The sequence below is a fragment of the Rhinoderma darwinii genome, chromosome 3 (assembly GCF_050947455.1).
Source record: "Rhinoderma darwinii isolate aRhiDar2 chromosome 3, aRhiDar2.hap1, whole genome shotgun sequence".
Taxonomy (NCBI): domain Eukaryota; kingdom Metazoa; phylum Chordata; class Amphibia; order Anura; family Rhinodermatidae; genus Rhinoderma; species Rhinoderma darwinii.
The window spans coordinates 36355358-36380676 of record NC_134689.1 but is presented as its reverse complement, the minus strand read 5'-3'; the positions used below and the strand labels follow the sequence as shown (position 1 = coordinate 36380676).

The 25319-nt window shown below is 36.6% G+C and overlaps 1 protein-coding gene across 18 annotated transcripts in view; it reads left to right on the top strand.

Moving 5' to 3' along the window:
• Nucleotides 1-25319, top strand: part of LOC142748889 (protocadherin gamma-C5-like) — a 352928-nt gene that overhangs the window by 191029 nt on the left and 136580 nt on the right. The window contains exon 1 of one of the 18 annotated variants that reach the window (XM_075856246.1): nucleotides 1344-3864. The exons of 15 other annotated variants lie outside the window; for them this stretch is intronic. In XM_075856246.1, coding sequence (XP_075712361.1) covers nucleotides 1441-3864 — 2424 coding nt within the window. In that variant the 5' untranslated portion in view covers nucleotides 1344-1440. Of the gene's footprint in view, nucleotides 1-1343; nucleotides 3865-11874; nucleotides 14405-19028; nucleotides 21559-25319 lie in introns of those variants that run through there. 2 more of the 18 variants (XM_075856247.1, XM_075856232.1) reach the window with 2 other exon arrangements.

Below are 25319 nucleotides of genomic sequence, written 5' to 3'. Positions count from 1 at the left end.
TCTGCAGATACAGTAAGTATAATATAAGTCTCATCAACAAATGCATTTTATAATGTTCAGAAAAATAGACTATTCCATCTATTTTTTATGAAACACAGATTTTTAATGAGAAAAAAGTTGTGTTTTTTTTTCAAAACTTTACCTCACCAACTTCAGACAAATGTCTCTTCTTACCTCTTTTTTGTTTCTTAAGTATTTGTCTTATATTTTGTCAGAATAGTTAAAAGTTGAAAATTAGCTTGGTCACAAAGGAGAGTCAATGTTACAATCATGATGTGGATAAGCTAGAAGATCTAAACATGCCAGGTTACAACCTGCAGTGCAACTATCCTCAAGTGAAATCCTATGCTGCAGATAAGTCTGGGAATTATAGACATAGACAAATATGATAGACACTTATAATTTCTGGATTTATCTTGAAATTAAGTTTTTATTATTTGTGGATATATTTTATTTACATTTAATTTATTTTATTAAAAGTAGTATACACATGAATACACTGACGTAATAGTTGTTCTACTATTTGATCTATATAAACATTGTAATTTTGTATCCTTAAAGGGTTTGAACACTCGTTTCTCATTCATTTAGTAAATTATAGAATTTTATCTTACTTTAGTAAAGGTGTGATGCAAAATTTGAAAGGAATGATAGGATGGAACCATGTCTGAACTTTGCTAGAGACATGCTTGAGAATAAAGTCTTAGCTCTTGATCAGGTCCAAATCTAATCAAGCTCTACACCTCATTCATACTTTCCTCTATCACCCTTTTTAACCATCCCCAAACATTTTCTTTGCTTGCTATATCTTTTTACTTGCTTTCCAGAAAAAAAGCAACAATATATATATATATATATATATATAATTATTTTTTTTAATATATATATATATATATATATATATATATATATACATACATATGTACATGCATCTATCTATCTATTTATCTATCTATCTATCTATCTATCTATCTATCTATCTATCTATCTATATATATCTTAGGTGATAAGTCCTGGTAAACTACACTGGGCACTACAGATATATGTGTTCAAAATCTTATATTAGCAGCATTGCAACTATTATTAACTATAATTACCATTAGAACGTTTGGGGAACAATAAGAACAATTTTAACTAATGTAAACACAATACCATAATAATCAGATGTTTTGCAAGTGTATTTCTATTTTCTAAGCTTGGATACTGCAGTTCCACATATACGCCTCAGAGCGCCGCTGTTCACCAATAAGGAAAATATTCTGCAATTCCAGAATCACCTCCATGATGCAGACAGTGTTCAACTGCAAGAAGAAATACACAGCATTTCACACTAGGATGTGCTGGGTATAGGACTTATAAAGAGGAGGAATCATTAGTTTTTTCTATTTGGGTTATTAAACAACAAGGAGTTTCACCATTATATTCCTGGTGAGAAGAAGGATGGCTGGATTACAACTGCAGGAAGGACAATCAATGCAAAGACTCAGATGGCAAGTAATATTTCCCTTCTTATTTTCCTGGCTGTGTCATTCAGTCTCTGGTCAGATTCATTATTCCATTAATGAAGAATTAAGAAAAGGATCTATTGTTGGAGATTTAGCAAAGGATCTTGAATTGAATGTTAAGGAGCTCTCCAGAAGAAAATTACGTATTGTGTCTGATGTGTCTGAGAAATATTTCAGTATAAATCTGGATAATGGAAACCTATACATTGCTGATAGGATAGACAGGGAGACATTGTGCAGAGCTGTAGATGATTGTGTCCTTACATTTGATGCTGTGATGGAAAATCCACTAAATGTGTTCAATGTTAAGATTGAAATTCAGGATATAAATGATAATCCTCCTAAATTTGTCCGTAACACATTGACATTAGAGATGAGTGAATCTACATCACCAGGAGCAAAATTTGTGCTACAAAAAGCAGAAGACTTGGATATGGGTATCAATAAGCTGATAAGCTACAGACTCAGTGTAAACCAGTATTTTGCTCTTGGAGAGAAGGTCAGCAGTGATGGCAGTGTATTTCCAGAACTTATACTAGAGAAACCTCTAGACCGAGAGACACAAAACAAGCATGAACTCATTCTAACAGCTTCTGATGGTGGAAATCCTGTACAGACAGGCACTGCCATCATTAATATCATCATCAATGATATCAATGATAATTCTCCAGTATTTACACAGGATGTATATAAAGTAAGTGTTAGGGAAAATATACCGGTGAATTCTACAATCCTGCAGGTCAGTGCAAGTGATGAAGATGAAGGAGTAAATGCTCAGATCACATATTCATTTAGTACAAGTGAAAATCATATTCTTCAGAGTTTTACTATCAATCCCAGAAATGGAGAGATTAAAATAAAAGAATATTTGGACTATGAAGTGACAAAATATTATGAAATATCTGTACAAGCAGAAGATGGTGGAGGCCTAGCTGCACATGCTAAAGTTTCAATAGAAATAACAGATGAAAATGACAATGCTCCTGAGATATCTATAACCTCATCATCAGATCTTATTCCTGAGGATTCTGCCCCTGGTACTGTGGTGGCTCTGATTAAAGTTCATGATCGGGACTCAGGAGAAAATGGTGATGTCCAATGTATAATAACAGGAGATTTACCATTTGAGTTAATATCATCAACAGGAAACTTTTATAAAATTGTTACAAAAAGTAATCTAGATAGAGAAAAGATCCCATCCTACAACATCACAATACAAGCCTCAGACAAAGGTTCTCCTGAAATGACTTCTAGAAAAGTTATTCGGCTTGATGTATCAGATGTCAATGACAATGCCCCAGTGTTTGAGAAATTGGTTCACACTGCATTTATACCAGAAAATAATTCACCAGGAGCTTCAATATTCAGTATTCAAGCAAGAGATATGGACAGTGAAGACAATGCTAAGATTATATATTCTATAACTACTAGAAGTAATGAAGTAGATCCCCTGTCTTCCTACATCTCCATGAATCCAGAAACAGGCGTCATCTACGCTCAACGGTCATTTGATTATGAGAAACATAGGGAATTTAATATCCAGATCATTGCCAGAGACAATGGATCTCCATCTCTGAACAGCAGTACAACATTGAGAATATGTATAGTGGACCAGAATGATAATTCACCTGTCATTCTGTACCCATCACCAGAGGTCGATAGCCCATCATTTGAGATGGTTCCTTGGACCTCTGAACAAGGCTCTTTAGTATCTAAAGTGGTGGCAGTGGACACTGACTCTGGACACAATGCCTGGTTATCTTACTTTTTACAATCTTTAGAACCATCACTCTTCACCATTGACCAGCACACAGGAGAGATCAGGACATCACGTGTATTTCAAGAAAGAGACATCATGAAACATGGAATTGTGGTTCTAGTAAAAGACAATGGGATTCCCTCCCGCTCAGCTTCAGTCTCTCTAAACATGGTGATTGCTGATCATTTTCATCAGGTCCTTCCTGAGCTGAGCAGTCAGTCTAACAAAGAAGAATCTCAGTCCAACCTACAATTCTACTTGGTAATAGCCTTGGCATTGATTTCCTTTCTCTTCATGCTGACTGTGATTATTGCAGTTGTCTCCAAATATAAAGAGTCCAAATCTTCTTCATTTGGATCCATGAGTACAAGTCTATATCCACAGGTAGACCCCAGATTTATTTCACAATTCAACAATGGAACATTACCTCTGCCATATTCATATGATGTTTGTGTAACTCTGGACCCAAGTGAGAGGGAATTTGCTTTTCTTAAAACTCAACATAATGTTCCTGTGGAAAGTCTAATAGATGCTGATGATTCTGGGATTGGAAATGAAACTTTGAAGAATTCTTCACCTGCAGAAAACCTCATACCACAGGTATGTTTCCATATGTTATGAAATATATTACTGTATCGAAGCAAATATTTTAAGGATGCAAAACCCATTAAGGATAGATCAAGGAGTGATACAATATTTTACATTTCTCTTGGTATTCAGTAATCTAATGACATACTTTTTTTTATCTCTATAACTTTGTATGTTTCACTGGTTTGATTTGGTTTAGCTTAGTTTGATTGTTGTTCTATCTTTTTCTTCTAAATTGCAATACCGAGTTATGTTATTCAAATCAAATATCACTACTTTCAAAAATAAATTATATTATGATTGTATTATGCTTTATAATGTAATTTTTTTATCCTTTCTAAGCATGGCCGCATTGGCTCACCAAAGTAACAGAGAATCCTCTAGTGGGCCCAGGCTCTTACACATTAAGCAAAGGTCAAGCAGAAGGCAACCCCTTAAGGAGCTGACTTTGGAGGCAATAACTTACCACAAGGGTCTATTTCTTATGGGGTGGCCTATTAGAACTTATTGACAGCGATAACAACAAAGATTACAATGAAATTAAAAGGCGACTTGTACATGTTCTGTGTAGATGAAGGATGGACCCTCAGAGTAATTTTCTCTGGGAAGATCTCTAGTCTGAAACTGTCTTTTTTTTTTTTCATGTCACTATATTTAAAAAATAATCCTAAAAACTTGCGGGTTGCACTCTGGCCACTGAGCCTGACAATATACTGACCCTTCCTGTTCTGTAGAGTTTGCTTCTCATTACCATCACAGGAAGGATTACAATGAAAGGCACACATTTATTTATTTCATAGAAGGCAATGGGTTATCTACTGTCCCCAGGTTCCTATGGTCCATGAGGCTCTAAATGCTGTTAACTGTCGCTATCGCAAGTAGGCTACTCATATATGTATAGAAGAAAAGAATAAAAAAAATCTAGTATCAGAAAATAAAAACAGACTAGAAAAAAATAATATGTTTCACTATCTTGTTTTAATTAGTTAAAGAATTATAGGTTTTACATTCAGTTTGAAGGGTTTGTCCACTTTAGACATTCACTACTTATTAAAAGTGTCCCATAAAAATAAGTTGATCAGAAAGTGTCCCACTGCTGGGATCCGCAGCAATAAGCTGTTATCTTTTGGGAAACATGTCAGAAAATGTTCAATTTCCCTGCAGCGTCACCACAGGGAAAAATAAGCATTACGTAGTGTCCATTCATATCAATGGGTTGTCTGTGTAATACAGGACAGGAAAGGTCCTCCAGAGTGGGAGAAGCTTTTGGTAACCGCTCTCCACTCTGTTCAAGAGATGAAGACCAATAGGGTATATGAAAATTGGTTTTCTAAACTGGAACTCTTTGTTTTTGGTTTCTAAACTTGGCAACCCCTTTAAGTAGTAAAGTTAGAATACATTAATTAACGTTTTTAATTTTATATTATAAGTAATTTAAAAAAGAACCTGTCACCTTTCCTGACATGTCTATATTAGTTAACACTTGTATTCTCTATAAAATAATAATTACCTACTGCATATATTGCATTGCTACAGAACATGGAATCAGATTTCCATTGTTATTGGTTAACAGTTTGTTCTAGATTATCTATGTTGTGACATGTTGTGGCTATAAGAACTTCAAACACACTGTAACCAAACTGAATAACAGAAAATGTAGCTTGTTGCCCAAGGCAACCAATCAGCGTTGAGCTTTAACTTCTTGAACTGCTGTGGAAAAATGAAAGTTGCTCTTTGATTGGTCGCTGTAGGCAACAATGCCTGGTTTACTGGTATAAAAAACAAAAAAGACGGCGCCACCTTGTGTAGATCAGTAGGTCAAGGTGAGGCAAAGTAGCAAGAAATGTGCTCACCTGGAAAAGGAGGTATTAAAGCATGTAATAACCACAGTGCTGCTGCCAGATCCGAGTCGGTATCCAGATGGGACCGCTTAGGTAGAAGGAAATGCAGGAGAAAAGGTGGATCTTTTCATGGGCGCTGCTGTGTGGTGAAATGATGAGGACGGAGTCCCGAGGTATTGATAATGAGTTCAATTTATTGTGAGTGGCTACGCGTTTCAACGATGAACAATCGAACTCATTATCAATACCTCGGGACTCCGTCCTCATCATTTCACCACACAGCAGCGCCCTTGAAAAGATCCACCTTTTCTCCTGGTTTACTGGTAGACAATTTAGGTAAATGATGTTCATTAACGTTGAATGATTTCCATATTTGGGGTTTGTAGTAACAGCAAATTCATAATATCTGTATTAAAGAAGAACACAAAAAGGTGAAACTATGTACAAATGATAAGTAAATATGTGTGTGTGTGTATATATATATATATATATATATATATATATAGGGGGTATATCGGGGCTACCATAGAGAGCTGTACTGAGGATGTATTATAATTAAGAATTGTTAGGAAGAGGGTGTCATGAGGTAATGGAACAAATGCTTTTCCATCTGACATTTTCTGTGAATAACTTCAGGGACCAAGGATGGGGGGAGGCTTTCTAAATTCACTGCCTTTTGCACCAAGAGAGCTTGTCTTGTTCTTGTTATATATATTATGAGGACTTATATGAAAAACTTAAATCTCTGCTTATGTATAATAGTATACATAGTATAGTATAGTTTCTCTCTGACAGGGCTTCACACACCGACTCTCACAAGCTCTCTGACAGAAATGAGCTTGTCAGAGCCGGCAATGAGAAGACTCCTCTGTCTTTTGTTTACATATGCTGTGATTGGTCATTCATTTTTGAATGACCAATCACAGCCATCCACGTCACAGGACTGCTTTGATTGGTCCTGTGCCGGCGAGCAGCATCTGTCACATGCTGTCACCAAGTCAAATTACATGGTGACAGTTTATCGTCGGGACGTTACTGTACGTGAGAATGCGGAAAGAAACACCGCCGTTTGTCACGTACAGTAACCTGATTGGGCGGGAAGGGGTTAAAGAACAAGTACGGACGGGACATCTACTGTAGGTCACTCAGCAACTCCAATGACAAATATGTTCCACTGTGTAGACATTAGTACACATGAGGCCATGTCATTAGGAATGCTCTTTTTAACCCCTTCAGGACCCAGCTATTTTTTGGATTTTCGTTTTCATTTTTTCCACCCTAACCTTAAAAAGCTATAACTTTTTTATTTTTTATTTATTATAGCCATATGAGGGCTTGTTTTTTGCAGGACAAGTTGTAGTTTTTAACGGTATCATTTGTTGTGCCATATAATTGTATTGGGAAACTGGAAATGAAATCTTTGTGGAGTGCAATAGGAAAAAACAGCGATTCCTCAATCTTTTGAGGGGTTTCGTTATTCTGGCTTTCATCATATGGTAAAAATGGCATGTTAACTTTATTCTACCAGTGAATACAATTACGGCAATACCAAACGTATATTTTTTTTATGATTTACTACTTTTACAACTAATTGTTAAAAATAAAATTTGAGTTTTGTCGCCACATTCTGAGAGCCATAACTTATTTAATTTTACATCGATTTAGCAGTATGAGGACTTATTTTTAGCGGTACGAGCTGTCGTTTCTATTGGTACCATATTGGGCTACATGAAACTTTTTGATCGCTTTTTATTAAAATTTTTGTGAGATATGAAGTGACCAAAAAAACAAAGATTCTGGCGTTTTATATTTTTTTATTTTTATGACATTCACCGTGTACATTAAATATTACTATAGTGTAATAGGACAGACTTTTACGGACACAGCGATACCAATTTTGTAGTTTTTTTTTATTTTTTACATTAGGAAAAATTTGAAAGGGTTTTTTCCTATATTTAAATTTAATTCCCCTAGGGGACTTGAACCAGCGATTGTTGGATCGCAGGTACAATACACTGCAATACTAATGACTATACACTAATGTATTGCAGTGTATAATCATTTTTACAGGCATCTGTACAGACAACCATCAGCACCCCTCGATTCCATTGTGGGGCTCCCGATGAGCTGTTGGAGGCTCTCTATTATGCCTCAGATTCTGCGGTTTGGGGGTTAAATTACCAGGAACAGCGCGATCGCTATTCCTGGCCATTAGTGCCGGGTGTCAGCTGTAATACATAGCTGACACCTGCAGTGTATGGAGTGCGCTCCATACTTCTCCCACTGCACCTTGACGTGCACTTACGTCAGGGTACATTAAGGGGTTAAAGTCTCAGAGAATCCCAATAAGGAAGCTGCTGGTGAAACTAAGTCTGAGTATTACCTATGGTAAAAGTTACATATGCATCTGAGTAAATATATGGTTATTATTAAGTAAAAAAATAAAATAAAAATCTAACAATCACTTTCAAAAACCTGACCTGAATGTGAAAGAAATATTGTTGCATTAAATATGAAGACTTACGTGGGCATTTTCAGTCCACCTACTGCCTTTTTACATGTTTACACTTATATAAGGCTCTCAAACAAAGTGGTGACCAGTAATGCATTTATTTCAAGAATTGCAAACAAAAATAAATGGGTTTTAACTGGTTGCCGACACAGGACGAGTATGCTCGTCCTGAGCGGCGAGCACTTCGCGCATTAGGACGAGCATACTCGTCCTGTGTGACAGCCGTCCCTGCGCGCGTCTGTGCGCGCGATCGAGAGCGGGGCAACGGCTGTAATACACAGCCACGGCCCCGCTCTGACAGCGGAGAGGAGAAAAACATCTTCTCTCCGCTGTTAACCCTTTGAACGCCGCGATGACAGCTGATCGCGGCGTTCAAGGAGAGGGGACTGCACATTGATCGCGTCACAGAAAATTACTGTGACGCGATCAAAGCCCACAACTCGTATGGCCAGACAGCCCAGGGTCCAGTGAAGGACCCCAGGGCTGTCTGAACATATTTCCTGTTGTTAGGGCATACTGAGGTATGCCCTAACAACTGCCTGTGTACGATCAGTAACAGGCTAATGTACTGGCATATAGATCTATGCCAGTACATTGCAGTTACAAAATAAAAATCTAAATGATAAATCCCTTTATGGGATTAAAAAAAAAAGTTAAATGAATGTAAAAAAAAAATAATGGTAAATAAATAAATAAAAAGTAAATAAAATACACAGAAATACAAATTTTTTATAATAAATCAACTTTTTAAAATATAAGTCCCAAAACATGAAATAATATAGACATATTGGGTATCGCCACGACCGTAACAACCTGTACTACAAATGTATACCATTATTTATTATGATCGGTGTATGGTGTAAAAAAAAAATATTAAAACTGCTGCACAACTGCTTTTTTTTTGCATTTTAATCTAATTAAAAATTTATAGAAATTAAACGATAATGTATTTGTACCAAAAAATGGTACGTGCATAAAGTACAACTCGTCCCGCAAAAAACAAAGTCTCATACAACTACGTTGTACAAAAAATAAAAGCGTTATGAGCGTCGGGATGCAAAGAGGGAAATGTAAAAAAAATTGCTCTGTCCTCAAGGCTAAAATTGGCCTTAAAGGGAATGTGTTGCCAGAAAAACATGTTTGTTTGTTTTTTAATTAAACATTTAGTGTGTAGGTGATTAAACATTGTTCTAATTTTTTTTTTTTTTTTCACGAGTCAGGAAATATTATAAATTAATTCTAATTTATAATATTTCCCATTGCTGGTCACTAGATGGAGCTATTACCAAAATTGCAGCATTGCAAAATTGGGTAAAAAGCCCTCGCTCTAGTGAGCTCTCAGCATCCCCCCCTCCTTTATCCTGGCTAGTGCCGGGATAAACGAGGGGTTTGAACGGTCTAACCTCCTACACTGTGTGTCGCCATTTTTTGAGCTAACACACAGTGTAGTAGGTTTACATACAGTAGTAAACGTACACAAACACGAACATACATTGAAATCTCTTACCTGCTCCTGCCGCCGCGGCTCCCTCCGGCCCGTCCGCTCCGTCTGCTGCCGCTGGTCCAAGTGCACAAGTCCGGAAGCCGCGACCGGAAGTAGTAATATTACTGTCCGGCCGCGACTTCCGGCCCACAGGAAAATGGCGCCGGACGGCGCCAATTTCAAATTGGACTGTGTGGGAGCGGCGCATGCGCAGTTCCCACACAGACGGTGTACACAGAAGTGGATGGGACGGGACCCGTTCGCAGTCCCTATGGGACTGTGGCTGCCGTATTCCATGTCTGTATGTGTCGTTAATCGACACATACAGAAATGGAACAAAAAATGGCAGCCCCCATAGGGAAGAAAAAGTGTAAAAATAAGAAAAAGTAAAACACAAACACACAAATAAATATAAACGTTTTTAATAAAGCACTAACATCTTTAACATATTAAAAAAAAAATTGTGATGACACTGTTCCTTTAAGGGGTTAAACAAATTATTATGTATAGCCATATGACCAAAGTAAACAATTGAATATCCATTAGATACATTGTATGCAGCATTAGTACATGCATGTAAAGGGAACAGAGAGGCACTATCATACCACCACCCTCTTTCCTAGGCAGGAACATCTCAATATTTAAGACTTGATGACCAGAAGAGTCTGGAATCCGCAGAACTAAGCAAAATCTTCATTAGATAAATGCTAAGAAAAAATGTGAGTCTTTTAGATACAAGACATATTGTTGTTGGTAGGCTTTGAGCACATATACTCTAATCGTTACACTGTTAAATGTATACTAAAGATTTTGGTATGTTTATTTCTGTGAGCGTCAAATGTTGTAGAAGTAATAAAATACAATCTAAGCATGCAACAGAATGTCAGCTATCCACCATGAAGAGAATATTTTTGTAATGTCAAATCTATATTATACATCATACTATACAAATTGCTGGTAAAATAAAAAGCAAAACGTAACTATTTTGCAAACATTGCACATGACATGGAGGGCAGGTTTTTTTTCTGGTGCTTGATCTAGTATTTTAGTCCGCAAATCCAGTATGTACGTAAGATATTACAGTCTCATCAACAAACGTATTTTATAATGTTCTGTCTTAGTAAAATAGACTATTTCAGTTATTTTTTAAGAAACATGGATGTTTTAATGAGAAAAACTTGTGTCATTCCTTCAAAACTTTACTTTACCAACTTCACACAGATGTCTCTTATTACCTCTTCTTTGTTTCTGAAGTAGTACTTTGTATGTATACTTCATTCATACTTACAGTATCTTCAATGGCTAATAATTCCTATAGCAGAGGTAACATCCAAATAGACAAGAGTATCCAAGACCTACCCCTCATTCATACTTTTCTATATCACCATTTTCAACTCATCCCTAACATGTCCCCAATTCTTTCCTTTTTTTCCCTTCTTTTTTTTTATTGCCCTGTCATATATATATATATATATATATATATATATATATATATATATATATATATATATATATATATATATAACAGCAATATGCTGTTTATTATTATTTTTATATTTTTATTGTTATGCCTTTTTAACAATAGAAAAGAATCTTACTTGTCTACCTGACTGCTGGGATTTGTTAAGACCAATACTTGTACACTACACTGCACACTACAGCAATATAATCTAATATTGACAATGAAAAACATGAAGGTCAGGGCATTTAGAACATATTAACTTTATTATCAGTCTTGCAACTTTTATTAACTATCAGAACTATTAGAACCGACAGGGAATTATAAATGAAATTGAAAGCAGTTTAAGCACAATGCCATAAGAATCAGGTATTTTGTAAATGCCGTCTGCAGTTTAATTAATTAGCAACTATATTTAAGTTTATTTTTTATAAGACTTTAGAAAATTACAAAATAGACTTCAAATACAATTTTTCTCTTTAAACTTTATGTGCACAAAGGTAGAGTTTAATACAGTAATTCTGATACATGTGTATGTCACAATGAATTTACTTATGCAAACTTACATTTCAAGCAATACTTTGTAAGAATTAATTTAAATCACTGATCCTGCAGTTCCCCATATACGCCTCAGAGCGCCGCTGTTCACCAATAAGGAAAATATTCTGCAATTCCAGAATCACCTCCATGATGCAGACAGTGTTCATCCGCAAGAAGAAATACACAGCATTTCATTTTGGTTGTGCTGGGTACAGGACTCATAGACAAGAGGGACTATTTTCTGCTGATAACACTTCTGGATTATAAAGATAATATCTCCGTTGAGAAGAAGGATGACTGGATTACAACTACAGGAAGGACAATCAATGCAAGGACTCAGATGGCAAGTAATATTTCCCTTATTTTCCTGGCTGTGTCATTCAGTCTCTGGTCAGATTCATTATTCCATAAATGAAGAATTAAGAAAAGGTTCTATTGTTGGAGATTTAGCAAAGGATCTTGAAATAAATGTTAAGGAGTTCTCCAGAAGAAAATTACGTATTGTCTCTGATGTATCTGAGAAATATTTCAGCATAAATCTGGATAATGGAAACCTATGCATTGCTGATAGGATAGACAGGGAGACATTGTGCAGAGCTGCAGATGATTGTGTCCTTACATTTGATGCTGTGATGGAAAATCCACTAAATGTCTTCAATGTTAAGATTGATATTCAGGATATAAATGATAATCCTCCTACATTTGTCCATAACACATTGACATTAGAAATGAGTGAATCAACATCACTAGGAGCAAAATTTGTATTACAAAAATCAGAAGACTTGGATGTGGGTATCAATAAGCTGATAAGCTACAGACTCGGTGTAAACCAGTATTTTGCTCTTGGAGAGAAGGTCAGCAGTGATGGCAGTGTATTTCCAGAGCTTATACTAGAGAAACCTCTAGACCGAGAGACACAAAACAAGCATGAACTCATTCTAACAGCTTCTGATGGTGGAAATCCTGCACAGACAGGCACTGCCATCATTAATATCATCATCAATGATATCAATGATAATTCTCCAGTATTTACACAGGATGTATATAAAGTAAGTGTTAGGGAAAATATACCGGTGAATTCTACAATTCTGCAGGTCAGTGCAAGTGATGAAGATGAAGGTGTCAATGCACAAATCACATATTCATTCAGTACAATAGAAAATCATATTCTTCAAACTTTTTCTATTAATCCCAAAAATGGAGAGATTAAAATAAAAAAATATTTAGATTTTGAAGAAAATAAATATTATGAAATTTCTGTACAAGCACAAGATGGTGCAGGCCTAGCAGCCCATTCTAAAGTTTTAATAGAAATAACAGATGAAAATGACAATGCTCCTGAGATATCTATAACCTCATCATCAGATCTTATTCCTGAGGATTCTGCCCCTGGCACTGTGGTGGCTCTGATTAAAGTTCTTGATCGGGACTCAGGAGAAAATGGTGATGTCCAATGTATAATAACAGGAGATTTACCATTTGAGTTAATATCATCATCAAGTAACTTTTATAAAATTGTTACAAAAAGTAGTCTAGATAGAGAAAAGACCCCATCCTACAACATCACAATACAAGCCTCAGACAAAGGTTCTCCTGAAATGACTTCTAGAAAAGTTATTCGGCTTGATCTATCAGATGTCAATGACAATGCCCCAGTGTTTGATAAATTGGTTCACACTGCATTTATACCAGAAAATAATTCACCAGGAGCTTCAATATTCAGCATTCAAGCAAGAGATATGGACAGTGAAGACAATGCTAAGATTATATATTCTATAACTACTAGAAGTAATGAAGAAGAACCCCTGTCTTTCTACATCTCCATGAATCCAGTAACTGGGGTCATCTATGCTCAACGGTCATTTGATTATGAGAAGCATAAGGAATTTAATATCCAGATCATTGCCAGAGACAATGGATCTCCATCTCTGAACAGCAGTACAACATTGAGAATATGTATAGTAGACCGGAATGATAATTCCCCTGTCATTCTGTACCCATCACCAGAGGTCGATAGCTCAACATTTGAAATGGTTCCTTGGACCTCTGAACAAGGCTCTTTAGTATCTAAAGTGGTAGCAGTGGACGCTGACTCTGGACACAATGCCTGGTTGTCTTACTTTCTACAATCTTCAGAACCATCACTCTTCACCATTGACCAGCACACCGGAGAGATCAGGACATCACGTGTATTTCATGAAAGAGACATCATGAAACATGGAATTGTGATTCTAGTAAAAGACAATGGGATTCCCTCCCGCTCAGCTTCAGTCTCCCTAAACATGGTGATTGCTGATCATTTTCATCAGGTCCTTCCGGAGCTGAGCAGTCAGTCTAAGAAAGAAGAATCTCAGTCCAACCTACAATTCTACTTGGTAATAGCCTTGGCATTGATTTCCTTTCTCTTCATGCTGACAGTGATTATTGCAGTTGTCTCTAAATATAAAGAGTCCAAATCTTCTTCTTCATTTGGATCCATGAGTACAAGTCTATATCCACAGGTTGACCCCAGATTTATTTCACAATTCAACAATGGAACATTACCTCTGCCATATTCATATGATGTTTGTGTAACTCTGGACCCAAGTGAGAGGGAATTTGCTTTTCTTAAACCTCAACACATTGTTCCTGTGGAAAGTCTAATAGATGCTGATGATTCTGGGATAGGAAATGAAACTTTGAGGAACTCTTCACCTGCAGAAAACCTCATATCGCAGGTATGTTTCCATATGCTATGAAATATATTACTGTATCAAAGCAATTATCTTAAGGAAAAAAGTGCCATAAGATAAAGGATAGATTTAGGAGTGATCAAATATGCCATGTATTAGTATTCAGTAATTAAATGACAGTGTTTTTATCGTCACTGTAGCTTTGTATGTTTTACTGGTTTGGTTTGGTTTAGCCTAGTTTGATTGTTGTTCTATCTTCTTCTTTTATATTGCAATAGGGACCAAGTTATGTAATTTAAATCAAATATCACTACTTTCAGAAATAAATAATATTTTGGTTGTATTATGCTTTATATTGTAAAAAAATTTTATCCACTATAAGCCTGGTCGCATTTGCTCAACATATCGTATGTTGGGCCCAGGCTCTTAAACAAAAATAGGCTCTAAAGGTGCAGCAGATGTCAACCCCTTAAGGAGCTGACTTTGGAGCCAATAACTCCACAATCACAAGGGTCTATTTCTTATGGGGTGATTCCCCATTGGCCTATTAGAACTTATTGATAGTGATAGCAACAAAGATTACAATGAAATTAAAAGAAGTCTCGTACATGTTCTGTGTAGATGGAAAATGGACCCTCAGAGTCATTTTCTCTGGAAGGATCTCTAGTCTGACACTATCCTTAAAAAAGGAATGTGTCATCAGAAAATTACCTATTGTTTAAATATTTTTTTAATGTTAAACGTAGTTTTCAAGTATTTCTTTTTGTCTTTTTCTTTTTTAATTTTCCATGTCACTATATTTAAAAAATAATACTAAAATCTTGCAGTTTGTCACTCTGGCCACTGAGCCTCACGAAAGACTGACCCTTTCTGTTCTGTAGAGATTATTTCTCAGCAGTCATCTCAATATCATCACTGGCAGGATTATGATGAAAGGGTCCAGCATTGACAATCGGTGATGGACACAGCTCCTCTCCTATCCCTTCCTGCACAATGACCTCTTCACAGGTCACAGAGCATGCCTAGAAAACTCTTTCATAGAACTCAATGGTTCATCTACTGTCCCCAGGTTCCAATGGTCCATGAGGCTCTAAATGCTGTTAACAGCTGCTAAGGGAAGATGTCTGCCCCCATAATCATGTACAGAAAATGATTAAAAAATAAATCAACAATTGGAAAGTAAAAATAGACTAGAAAAAAATAGAATTTGTTTCGTTAACTGGTTTTAATACGTTAGAGAATTATAGGTGATACATTCCCTTTATAGGGGTTGTCCACTTTGGACATTCCCTACTTGTTAGAATGGGTCCCTTGATAATAAGTTAATCAGAAAATCTCCCCGTGCTGGACCAGCAATCGGTTGTAATCTTTAGGGAAACCTGGCAGCAAGTGTTCAATTTCCCTGCATCGCCACCTCAGGGAAAATTCAGCATTACACAGCGACCATTTATATCACTGGGTTGTCTGTGTTATACAGGACAGGTCCTCCAGAGTGACAGACACTTTTTGTAACCACTCTCCACTCTGACCAAGAGAAGAGGATCCTGAACAGAGGAACCCCACTATTAACTCAGAATTCCACAATAGGGTGTATGAAAATTGGTTTTCTAAACTGGACAACCCCTTTAAGTAGTAAAGTTAGAATTGATTAATTAACATTTTTATTCATTGTATATTATAAAGAATTAAAAAGGACATGTCTATTTCAGTTAATACTTGTATTGCCCATAAAATAACAATGACCTACTGTATATACTGGATTGCTACAGAACTTGGATTCAGTTTAATTTCCATTGTTATCAGTTATCAGTTTGTTCTAGATGATCTATGTTGTGACATGTTGTGGCTATAAGAACTTCAAACACACTGAGGGCCTCATGTAACCAAACTGAATAACAGAAAAACAGCCTTGTTGCTCATTGCAACCAATCAGTGTAAAGCTTTAATTTCTTTAACTGCTGTGGAAAAATGAAAGCTGCTCTGTGATTGGTCACTATGGGCAACAATACATGGTTTGTTGATCGACAATTTAGGTAAATGATGTTCATTAAATGGGGAATGATTTTAGTTATAAAAGAATATTTGGGAATTGTAGTGACAGCAAATTCCTAATATCTGTATAAATGAAAAAAAAAATTGGTAAAACTGTATACGAACTATAAATATATATATATATATATATATATATATATATATATATATATATACATACTGTATATATACATTGTGGTGAGGTATAGGGGGGCCTACTACAGGGAACTGCACTGAGGATGTATTATAATTAAGAATTGGTAGGAAGGAGGGGACATGAGGTAATGGAATGAATAGTTTTCCATCTGACCGTTTTTGTGCCGAACTTCAGGTAACAAGGCTTAGGGAGTCATTCTAAACCCCCTGGCTTGGGAAACAAGAGAACTTGACTTGTTCTTGTTATATTTATTATGATGACTTAGATGAAACCTTAAATGTATAATAGTATATAAAAGCTGATTAACTGTATTAGACAAAATGTGTATCGAACAAGTACAGTTGAAACATCTACTGTAGGTCACTCAGCAACTCCAATGCCAAAACTGTTCCACAGTGTAGATATACAAAGTTTGATTGGTGGGAGTCTGACCTCCAGGACCCCCATAATCAGCAGAATGAAGGGACCGTTGTGATCCAGCGAGCCGCATGTCCCCTTTTTTGTTCATGCTGGAACAGCAACTTGTACATACGGGTGTCTATGTCTGGCCCTTTGTTGTCCTAAGGAAGGGCCACCTACTGTGTGTTAAAGTCACAGAGATTCCCAATGAGAAATCTACTGGTGAAACTAAGGCTACATATCATCTATGGTAAAATTTACATATGCAACTGGGTAAATATATGGCTTTTTTAAATTTAAAAAAAATTTGGAAATGAAAAAAATCCTAGAATTGACCTGAATTTAAAGGAAGTAATGTTGCTTAAATATTAAAGTCTACTTGGGCATTTTCAGTCCATCTACTGGCTTCATAGATGTTTACATATATACAGTATAAGACTCTAAACAACAATGTTGAGAAGTGGTGACCAGTATTGCATATATTTTAAGAATTGCATAGAAAAGCGTGCTTTAATGGGGTTAAAAACTATTCATGCCTTATAGCCATATGGCTAGAGTAAAAGATTGGGTATTTGTTGGATACATCCTATGCAGTGCTTGTACATTCATGTATAGCGAACAGAGTGGCACTATCATACCACCACCCTATTTCCTAGGCAGGAACATCTTTATTTAAGACTTAATGGTCTAAAGAGTCTGGAATCCGCAGAAGTAAGGAAAATCTTCATTAGACGAATGCTAAGAAAACGGGTGATGTCAACATGACATCACTGTGAGGGTATGTTCACACGATGAGAGGCATTTACGTGTGAAAAGACAGACTGTTTACAGCTGCCTCGTTTCACACGTATATGCTCCTCCTCGCATTTTGCGAGCCGTCTGAGACGCTCGTAAATCTTGAGCTGTGCTTCATTGAGTTCAATGAAGAACAGCTCAAATTACGTGGCAAAGAAGTGTCCTGCACTTCTTTGCCGAGGCAGTCCATTTACGCGTCGGCGTTTGACAGCTGTCAAACGCCGACGCGTAAATTACAGGTCGTCTGCACAATACGTCGGCAAACCCATTCAAATGAATGGGCAGATGTTTGCCGACGTATTGTAGCCCTATTTTGAGGCGTAAAACGAGGCATAATAAGCCTCGTTTACGCCTGAAAATAGGTCGTGTGTACCCAGCCTGAGCCTTTTACATACAGCAAATGTTGTTGGTAGGCTTTGAGCACATATACTCAATCGTTTCACTGTTAAATATATACTAAAGATTTTGGTATGTTTATTTCTGTGAGAGTCAAATGTTTTAGAAGTAATAAAATACAATATAAGCAGCCAACAGAATGTCAACTATCCACCATGATGAGAACATTGTTGTGCTGTCAATACTATATTATATATCATACTATACTATTTACTGGTGAAATAAGAAGCAAACCCTGACAATTTTGCAAGGAGTGCACATGATAGAAAGGGCGTTTTTTTCTGGTGCTTGATCTCGTAGTCTAGTCTGCAAATCCAGTATGTGTGACATTACAGTATCATCAACAAATATACTTTATAATGTTCTGTCTGGGTAAAATAGACTATTTCAGTTATTGTTTATAAAACATGGCTGTTTTAATGAGAAAAAGTTGTGTCATTCCTTCAGACAAGGGAATGATAAATGCAAGTAGTATAAATACAATACCATAAGAATCAGGTATATTGTAAATGTCGTTGCAGTTTAATTAATTAGCAACTATAATAAAGTGTATTTATATTTTCTAAGATTTTAGAAGATTACAAAATACATTTCAAATACAATTTCTCTCTTAGTCCACATAAACTTCATGTGCATAACGGTAGCATTTAATACAGTAATTCTGATACATGTGTATGTCACAATGAATTTACTTATGCAAAGTCACATTTCAAGTAATACTTGGTAGGAATTAATTTAAATCACTGATCCTGCAGTTCCCCATATACACCTCAGAGCGCCGCTGTTCACCAATAAGGAAAATATTCTGCAATTCCAGAATCATCTCCATGATGCAGACAGAGTTCATCCGCAAGAAGAAATGCACAGCATTTCATTTTGGTTGTGCTGGGTATAGGACTTATAAAGAAGAGAGATTATTTTCTGCTGTTAATACTTCTGGATTATAAAGATAACACAGAAATTCACAATTATATTCCTGGAAAGAAGGAGGATGGCTGGATTACAACTGCAGGAAGGACAATCAATGCAAGGACTCAGATGGCAAGTAATATTTCCCTTCTTATTTTCCTGGCTGTGTCATTCAGTCTCTGGTCAGATTCATTATTCCATAAATGAAGAATTAAGAAAAGGTTCTATTGTTGGAGATTTAGGAAAGGATCTTGAATTAAATGTTAAGGAGCTCTCCAGAAGAAAATTACGTATTGTGTCTGGAGTCTATGAGAAATATTTCAGTATAAATCTGGATAATGGAAACCTATGCATTGCTGATAGGATAGACAGGGAGACATTGTGCAGAGCTGCAGATGATTGTGTCCTTACATTTGATGCTGTGATGGAAAATCCACTAAATGTGTTCAATGTTAAGATTGAAATTCAGGATATAAATGATAATCCTCCTAAATTTATCCATGACACATTGATATTAGAAATGAGTGAATTTACATCACCAGGAGCAAAATTTGTATTACAAAATGCAGAAGATTTGGATGTGGGTATCAATAAGCTGATAAGCTACAGACTCAGTGTAAACCAGTATTTTGCTCTTGGAGAGAAGGTCAGCAGTGATGGCAGTGTATTTCCAGAGCTTATACTAGAGAAACCTCTAGACCGAGAGACACAAAACAAGCATGAACTCATTCTAACAGCTTCTGATGGTGGAAATCCTGTACAGACAGGCACTGCCATCATTAATATCATCATCACTGACTTCAATGATAATGTTCCAGCCTTTACACAGGATGTATATAAAGTAAGTGTTAGGGAAAATATACCGGTGAATTCTACAATCCTGCAGGTCAGTGCAAGTGATGAAGATGAAGGTGTCAATGCACAAATCACCTATTCATTTAGTACAAGTGAAAATCATATTCTTCAGACTTTTACTATTAATCCCAGAAATGGAGAGATTAAAACAATAGAATATTTGGATTTTGAAGAAAATAAATATTATGAAATTTCTGTACAAGCAAAAGATGGTGGAGGCCTAGCTGCACATTCTAAAGTTTTAATAGAAATAACAGATGAAAATGACAATGCTCCTGAGATATCTATAACCTCGTCATCAGATCTTATTCCTGAGGATTCTGCCCCTGGGACTGTGGTGGCTCTGATTCAAGTTCATGATCGGGACTCAGCAGAAAATGGTGAGGTCCAATGTATAATAACAGGAGATTTACCATTTGAGTTAATATCATCAACAGGAAACTTTTATAAAATTGTTACAAAAAGTAGTCTAGATAGAGAAAAGATCCCATCCTACAACATCACAATACAAGCCTCAGACAAAGGTTCTCCTGAAATGACTTCTAGAAAAGTTATTCGACTTGATGTATCAGATGTCAATGACAATGCCCCAGTGTTTGAGAAATTGGTTCACACTGCATTTATACCAGAAAATAATTCACCAGGAGCTTCAATATTCAGTATTCAAGCAAGAGATATGGACAGTGAAGACAATGCTAAGATTATATATTCTATAATGACTAGAAGTAATGAAGAAGATTCCCTGTCTTCTTATATCTCCATGAATCCAGTAACTGGGGTCATCTATGCTCAACTGTCATTTGATTATGAGAAGCATAGGGAATTTAATATCCAGATCATTGCCAGAGACAATGGATCTCCATCTCTGAACAGCAGTACAACATTGAGAATATGTATAGTAGACCAGAACGATAATTCACCTGTCATTCTGTATCCATCACCAGTGGTCGATAGCTCAACATTTGAGATGGTTCCTTGGACCTCTGAACAAGGCTCTTTAGTATCTAAAGTGGTGGCAGTGGACGCTGACTCTGGACACAATGCCTGGTTGTCTTACTTTCTACAATCTTCAGAACCATCACTCTTCACCATTGACCAGCAGACAGGAGAGATCAGGACATCACGTGTATTTCATGAAAGAGACATCATGAAACATGGAATTGTGATCCTAGTAAAAGATAATGGGATTCCCTCCCGCTCAGCTTCAGTCTCTCTAAACATGGTGATTGCTGATCATTTTCATCAGGTCCTTCCTGAGCTGAGCAGTAAGTCTAACAAAGAAGAATCTCAGTCCAACCTACAATTCTACTTGGTAATAGCCTTGGCATTGATTTCCTTTCTCTTCATGCTGACTGTGATTATTGCAGTTGTCTCCAAATATAAAGAGTCCAAATCTTCTTCTTCTTCATTTGGATCCATGAGTACAAGTCTATATCCACAGGTAGACCCCAGATTTATTTCACAATTCAACAATGGAACATTACCTCTGCCATATTCATATGATGTTTGTGTAACTCTGGACCCAAGTGAGAGGGAATTTGCTTTTCTTAAACCTCAACACAATGTTCCTGTTGAAAGTCTAATAGATGCTGATGATTCTGGGAAAGGAAATGAAACTTTGAAGAACTCTTCACCTGCAGAAAACCTCATATCGCAGGTATGTTTCCATATACTATGAAATATATTACTGTATCAAAGCAATTATCTTAAGGAAAAAAGTGCCATACGATAAAGGATAGATTTAGGAGTGATCAAATATGCCATGTATTAGTATTCAGTAATATGTGTCATCAGAAAATTACCTAATGTTTAAATATTTTTTTAATGTTAAACGTAGTTTTCAAGAATTTATTTTTCTCTTTTTCTTTTTTAATTTTCCATGTCACTATATTTAAAAAATAATCCTAAAATCTTGCAGTTTGTCACTCTGGCCACTGAGCCTCACGAAAGACTCACCCTTTCTGTTCTGTAGAGATTATTTCTCAGCAGTCATCTCAATATCATCACTGGCAGGATTATGATGAAAGGGTCCAGCATTGACAATCGGTGATCGACACAGCTCCTCTCCTATCCCTTCCTGCACAATGACCTCTTCACAGGTCACAGATCATGCCTAGAAAACTCTTTCATAGAAGTCAATGGTTCATCTACTGTCCCCAGGTTCCAATGGTCCATGGGGCTCTAAATGCTGTTAACAGCTGCTAAGGGAAGATGTCTGCCACCATAATCATGTACAGAAAATGATTAAAAAATAAATCAACAATTGGAAAGTAAAAATAGACTAGAAAAAAATAGAATTTGTTTCGTTAACTGGTTTTAATACGTTAGAGAATTATAGGTGATACATTCCCTTTATAGGGGTTGCCCACTTTGGACATTCCCTACTTGTTAGAATGGGTCCCTTGACAATAAGTTAATCAGAAAATCTCCCCGTGCTGGACCAGCAATCGGTTGTAATCTTTAGGGAAACCTGGCAGCAAGTGTTCAATTTCCCTGCATCGCCACCTCAGGGAAAATTCAGCATTACACAGCGACCATTTATATCACTGGGTTGTCTGTGTTATACAGGACAGGTCCTCCAGAGTGACAGACACTTTTTGTAACCGCTCTCCACTCTGACCAAGAGAAGAGGATCCTGAACAGAGGAACCCCACTATTAACTCAGAATTCCACAATAGGGTTTATGAAAATTGGTTTTCTAAACTGGACAACCCCTTTAAGTAGTAAAGTTAGAATTGATTAATTAACATTTTTATTCATTGTATATTATAAAGAATTAAAAAGGACATGTCTATTTCAGTTAATACTTGTATTCCCCATAAAATAACAATGACCTACCGTATATACTGGATTGCTACAGAACTTGGATTCAGATTAATTTCCATTGTTATCAGTTATCAGTTTGTTCTAGATGATCTATGTTGTGACATGTTGTGGCTATAAGAACCTCAAACACACTGAGGGCCTCATGTAACCAAACTGAATAACAGAAAAATATCCTTGTTGCTCATTGCAACCAATCAGTGTAAAGCTTTTATTTCTTTAACTGCTGTGGAAAAATGAAAGCTGCTCTGTGATTGGTCACTATGGGCAACAATACATGGTTTATTGGTAGACAATTTAGATAAATGATGTTCATTAAATGGGGAATGATGTTAGTTATAAAAGTATATTTGGGAATTGTAGTGACAGCAAATTCCTAATAACTGTATAAATGAAAAAAATAGGTAAAACTGTGTACGAACTATAAATAAATATTTATATATATATATATATATATATATATATATATATATATATATATATATATATATATATACATTGGAGGAAATAAGTATTTGATCCCTTGCTGATTTTGTAAATTTGCCCACTGTCAAAGTCATGAACAGTCTAGAATTTTTAGGCTAGGTTAATTTTACCAGTGAGAGATAGATTATATTTAAAAAAAATAAAGAAAATCACATAGTCAAAATTAGATATATTTATTTGCATTGTGCACAGAGAAATAAGTATTTGATCCCCTACCAACCATTAAGAGTTCAGTCTCCTCCAGACCAGTTACACGCTCCAAATCAACTTGGTGCCTGCATTAAAGACAGCTGTCTTAAATGGTCACCTGTATAAAAGACTCCTGTCCACAGAGTCAATTAATCAGTCTGACTCTAACCTCTACAACATGGGCAAGACCAAAGAGCTTTCTAAGGATGTCAGGGACAAGATCATAGACCTGCACAAGGCTGGAATGGGCTACAAAACCATAAGTAAGACGCTGGGTGAGAAGGAGACAACTGTTGGTGCAATAGTAAGAAAATGGAAGACATACAAAATGACTGTCAATCGACATCGATCTGGGGCTCCATGCAAAATCTCACCTCGTGGGGTATCCTTGATCCTGAGGAAGGTGAGAGCTCAGCCAAAAACTACACGGGGGGAACTTGTTAATGATCTCAAGGCAGCTGGGACCACAGTCACCAAGAAAACCATTGGTAACACATTACGCCGTAATGGATTAAAATCCTGCAGTGCCCGCAAGGTCACCCTGCTCAAGAAGGCACATGTACAGGCCCGTCTGAAGTTTGCAAATGAACATCTGGATGATTCTGAGAGTGATTGGGAGAAGGTGCTGTGGTCAGATGAGACTAAAATTGAGCTCTTTGGCATTAACTCAACTCGCCGTGTTTGGAGGAAGATAAATGCTGCCTATGACCCAAAGAACACAGTCCCCACTGTCAAGCATGGAGGTGGAAACATTATGTTTTGGGGGTATTTCTCTGTTAAGGGCACAGGACTACTTCACCGCATCAATGGGAGAATGGATGGAGCCATGTACCATCAAATCCTGAGGGACAACATCCTTCCCTCCACCAGGACATTACAAATGGCTCGTGACTGGGTCTTCCAGCTCGACAATGACCCGAAACATACAGCCAAGGCAACAAAGGAGTGTCTCAAAAAGAAGCACATTAAGGTCATGGAGTGGCCTAGCCAGTCTCCAGACCTTAATCCCATCGAAAACTTATGGAGGGAGCTGAAGATCCGAGTTGCCAAGTGACAGCCTCGAAATCTTAATGATTTACAGATGATCTGCAAAGAGGAGTGGGCCAAAATTCCATCTATCATGTGTGCAAACCTCTTTATTAACTACAAAAAACGTCTGACTGCTGTGCTTGCCAACAAGGGTTTTGCCACCAAGTATTAAGTCTTGTTTGCCAAAGGGATCAAATACTTATTTCTCTGTGCACAATGCAAATAAATATATATAATTTGGACAATGTGATTTTCTTTTTTTTTTTTTCTATAATCTATCTCTCACTGGTAAAATTAACCTAGCCTAAAAATTCTAGACTGTTCATGTCTTTGGCAGTGGGCAAACTTACAAAATCAGCAAGGGATCAAATACTTATTTCCTTCACTGTATATATATATATATATATATATATATATATATATATACTGTATATATACATTGTGGTGAGGTATAGAGGGGACTACTACAGGAAACTGCACTGAGGATGTATTATAATTAAGAATTGGTAGGAAGGAGGGGTCATGAGGCAATGGAATGAATAATTTTCCATCTGACCGTTTTTGTGCCGAACTTCAGGTAACAAGGCTTAGGGAGTCATTCTAAATCCCCTGGCTTGCGAAGCAAGAGAGCTTGACTTGTTCTTGTTATATTTATTATGATGACTTAGATGAAACCTTAAATGTATAATAGTATATAAAAGCTGATTAACTGTATTAGACAAAATGTGTATCTAACAAGTACAGTTGAAACATCTACTGTAGGTCACTCAGCAACTCCAATGCCCAAACTGTTCCACAGTGTAGATATACAAAGTTTGATTGGTGGGAGTCTGACCTCCAGGACTCCCATAATCAGCAGAATGAAGGGGCCGTTGTGGTCCAGCGAGCAGC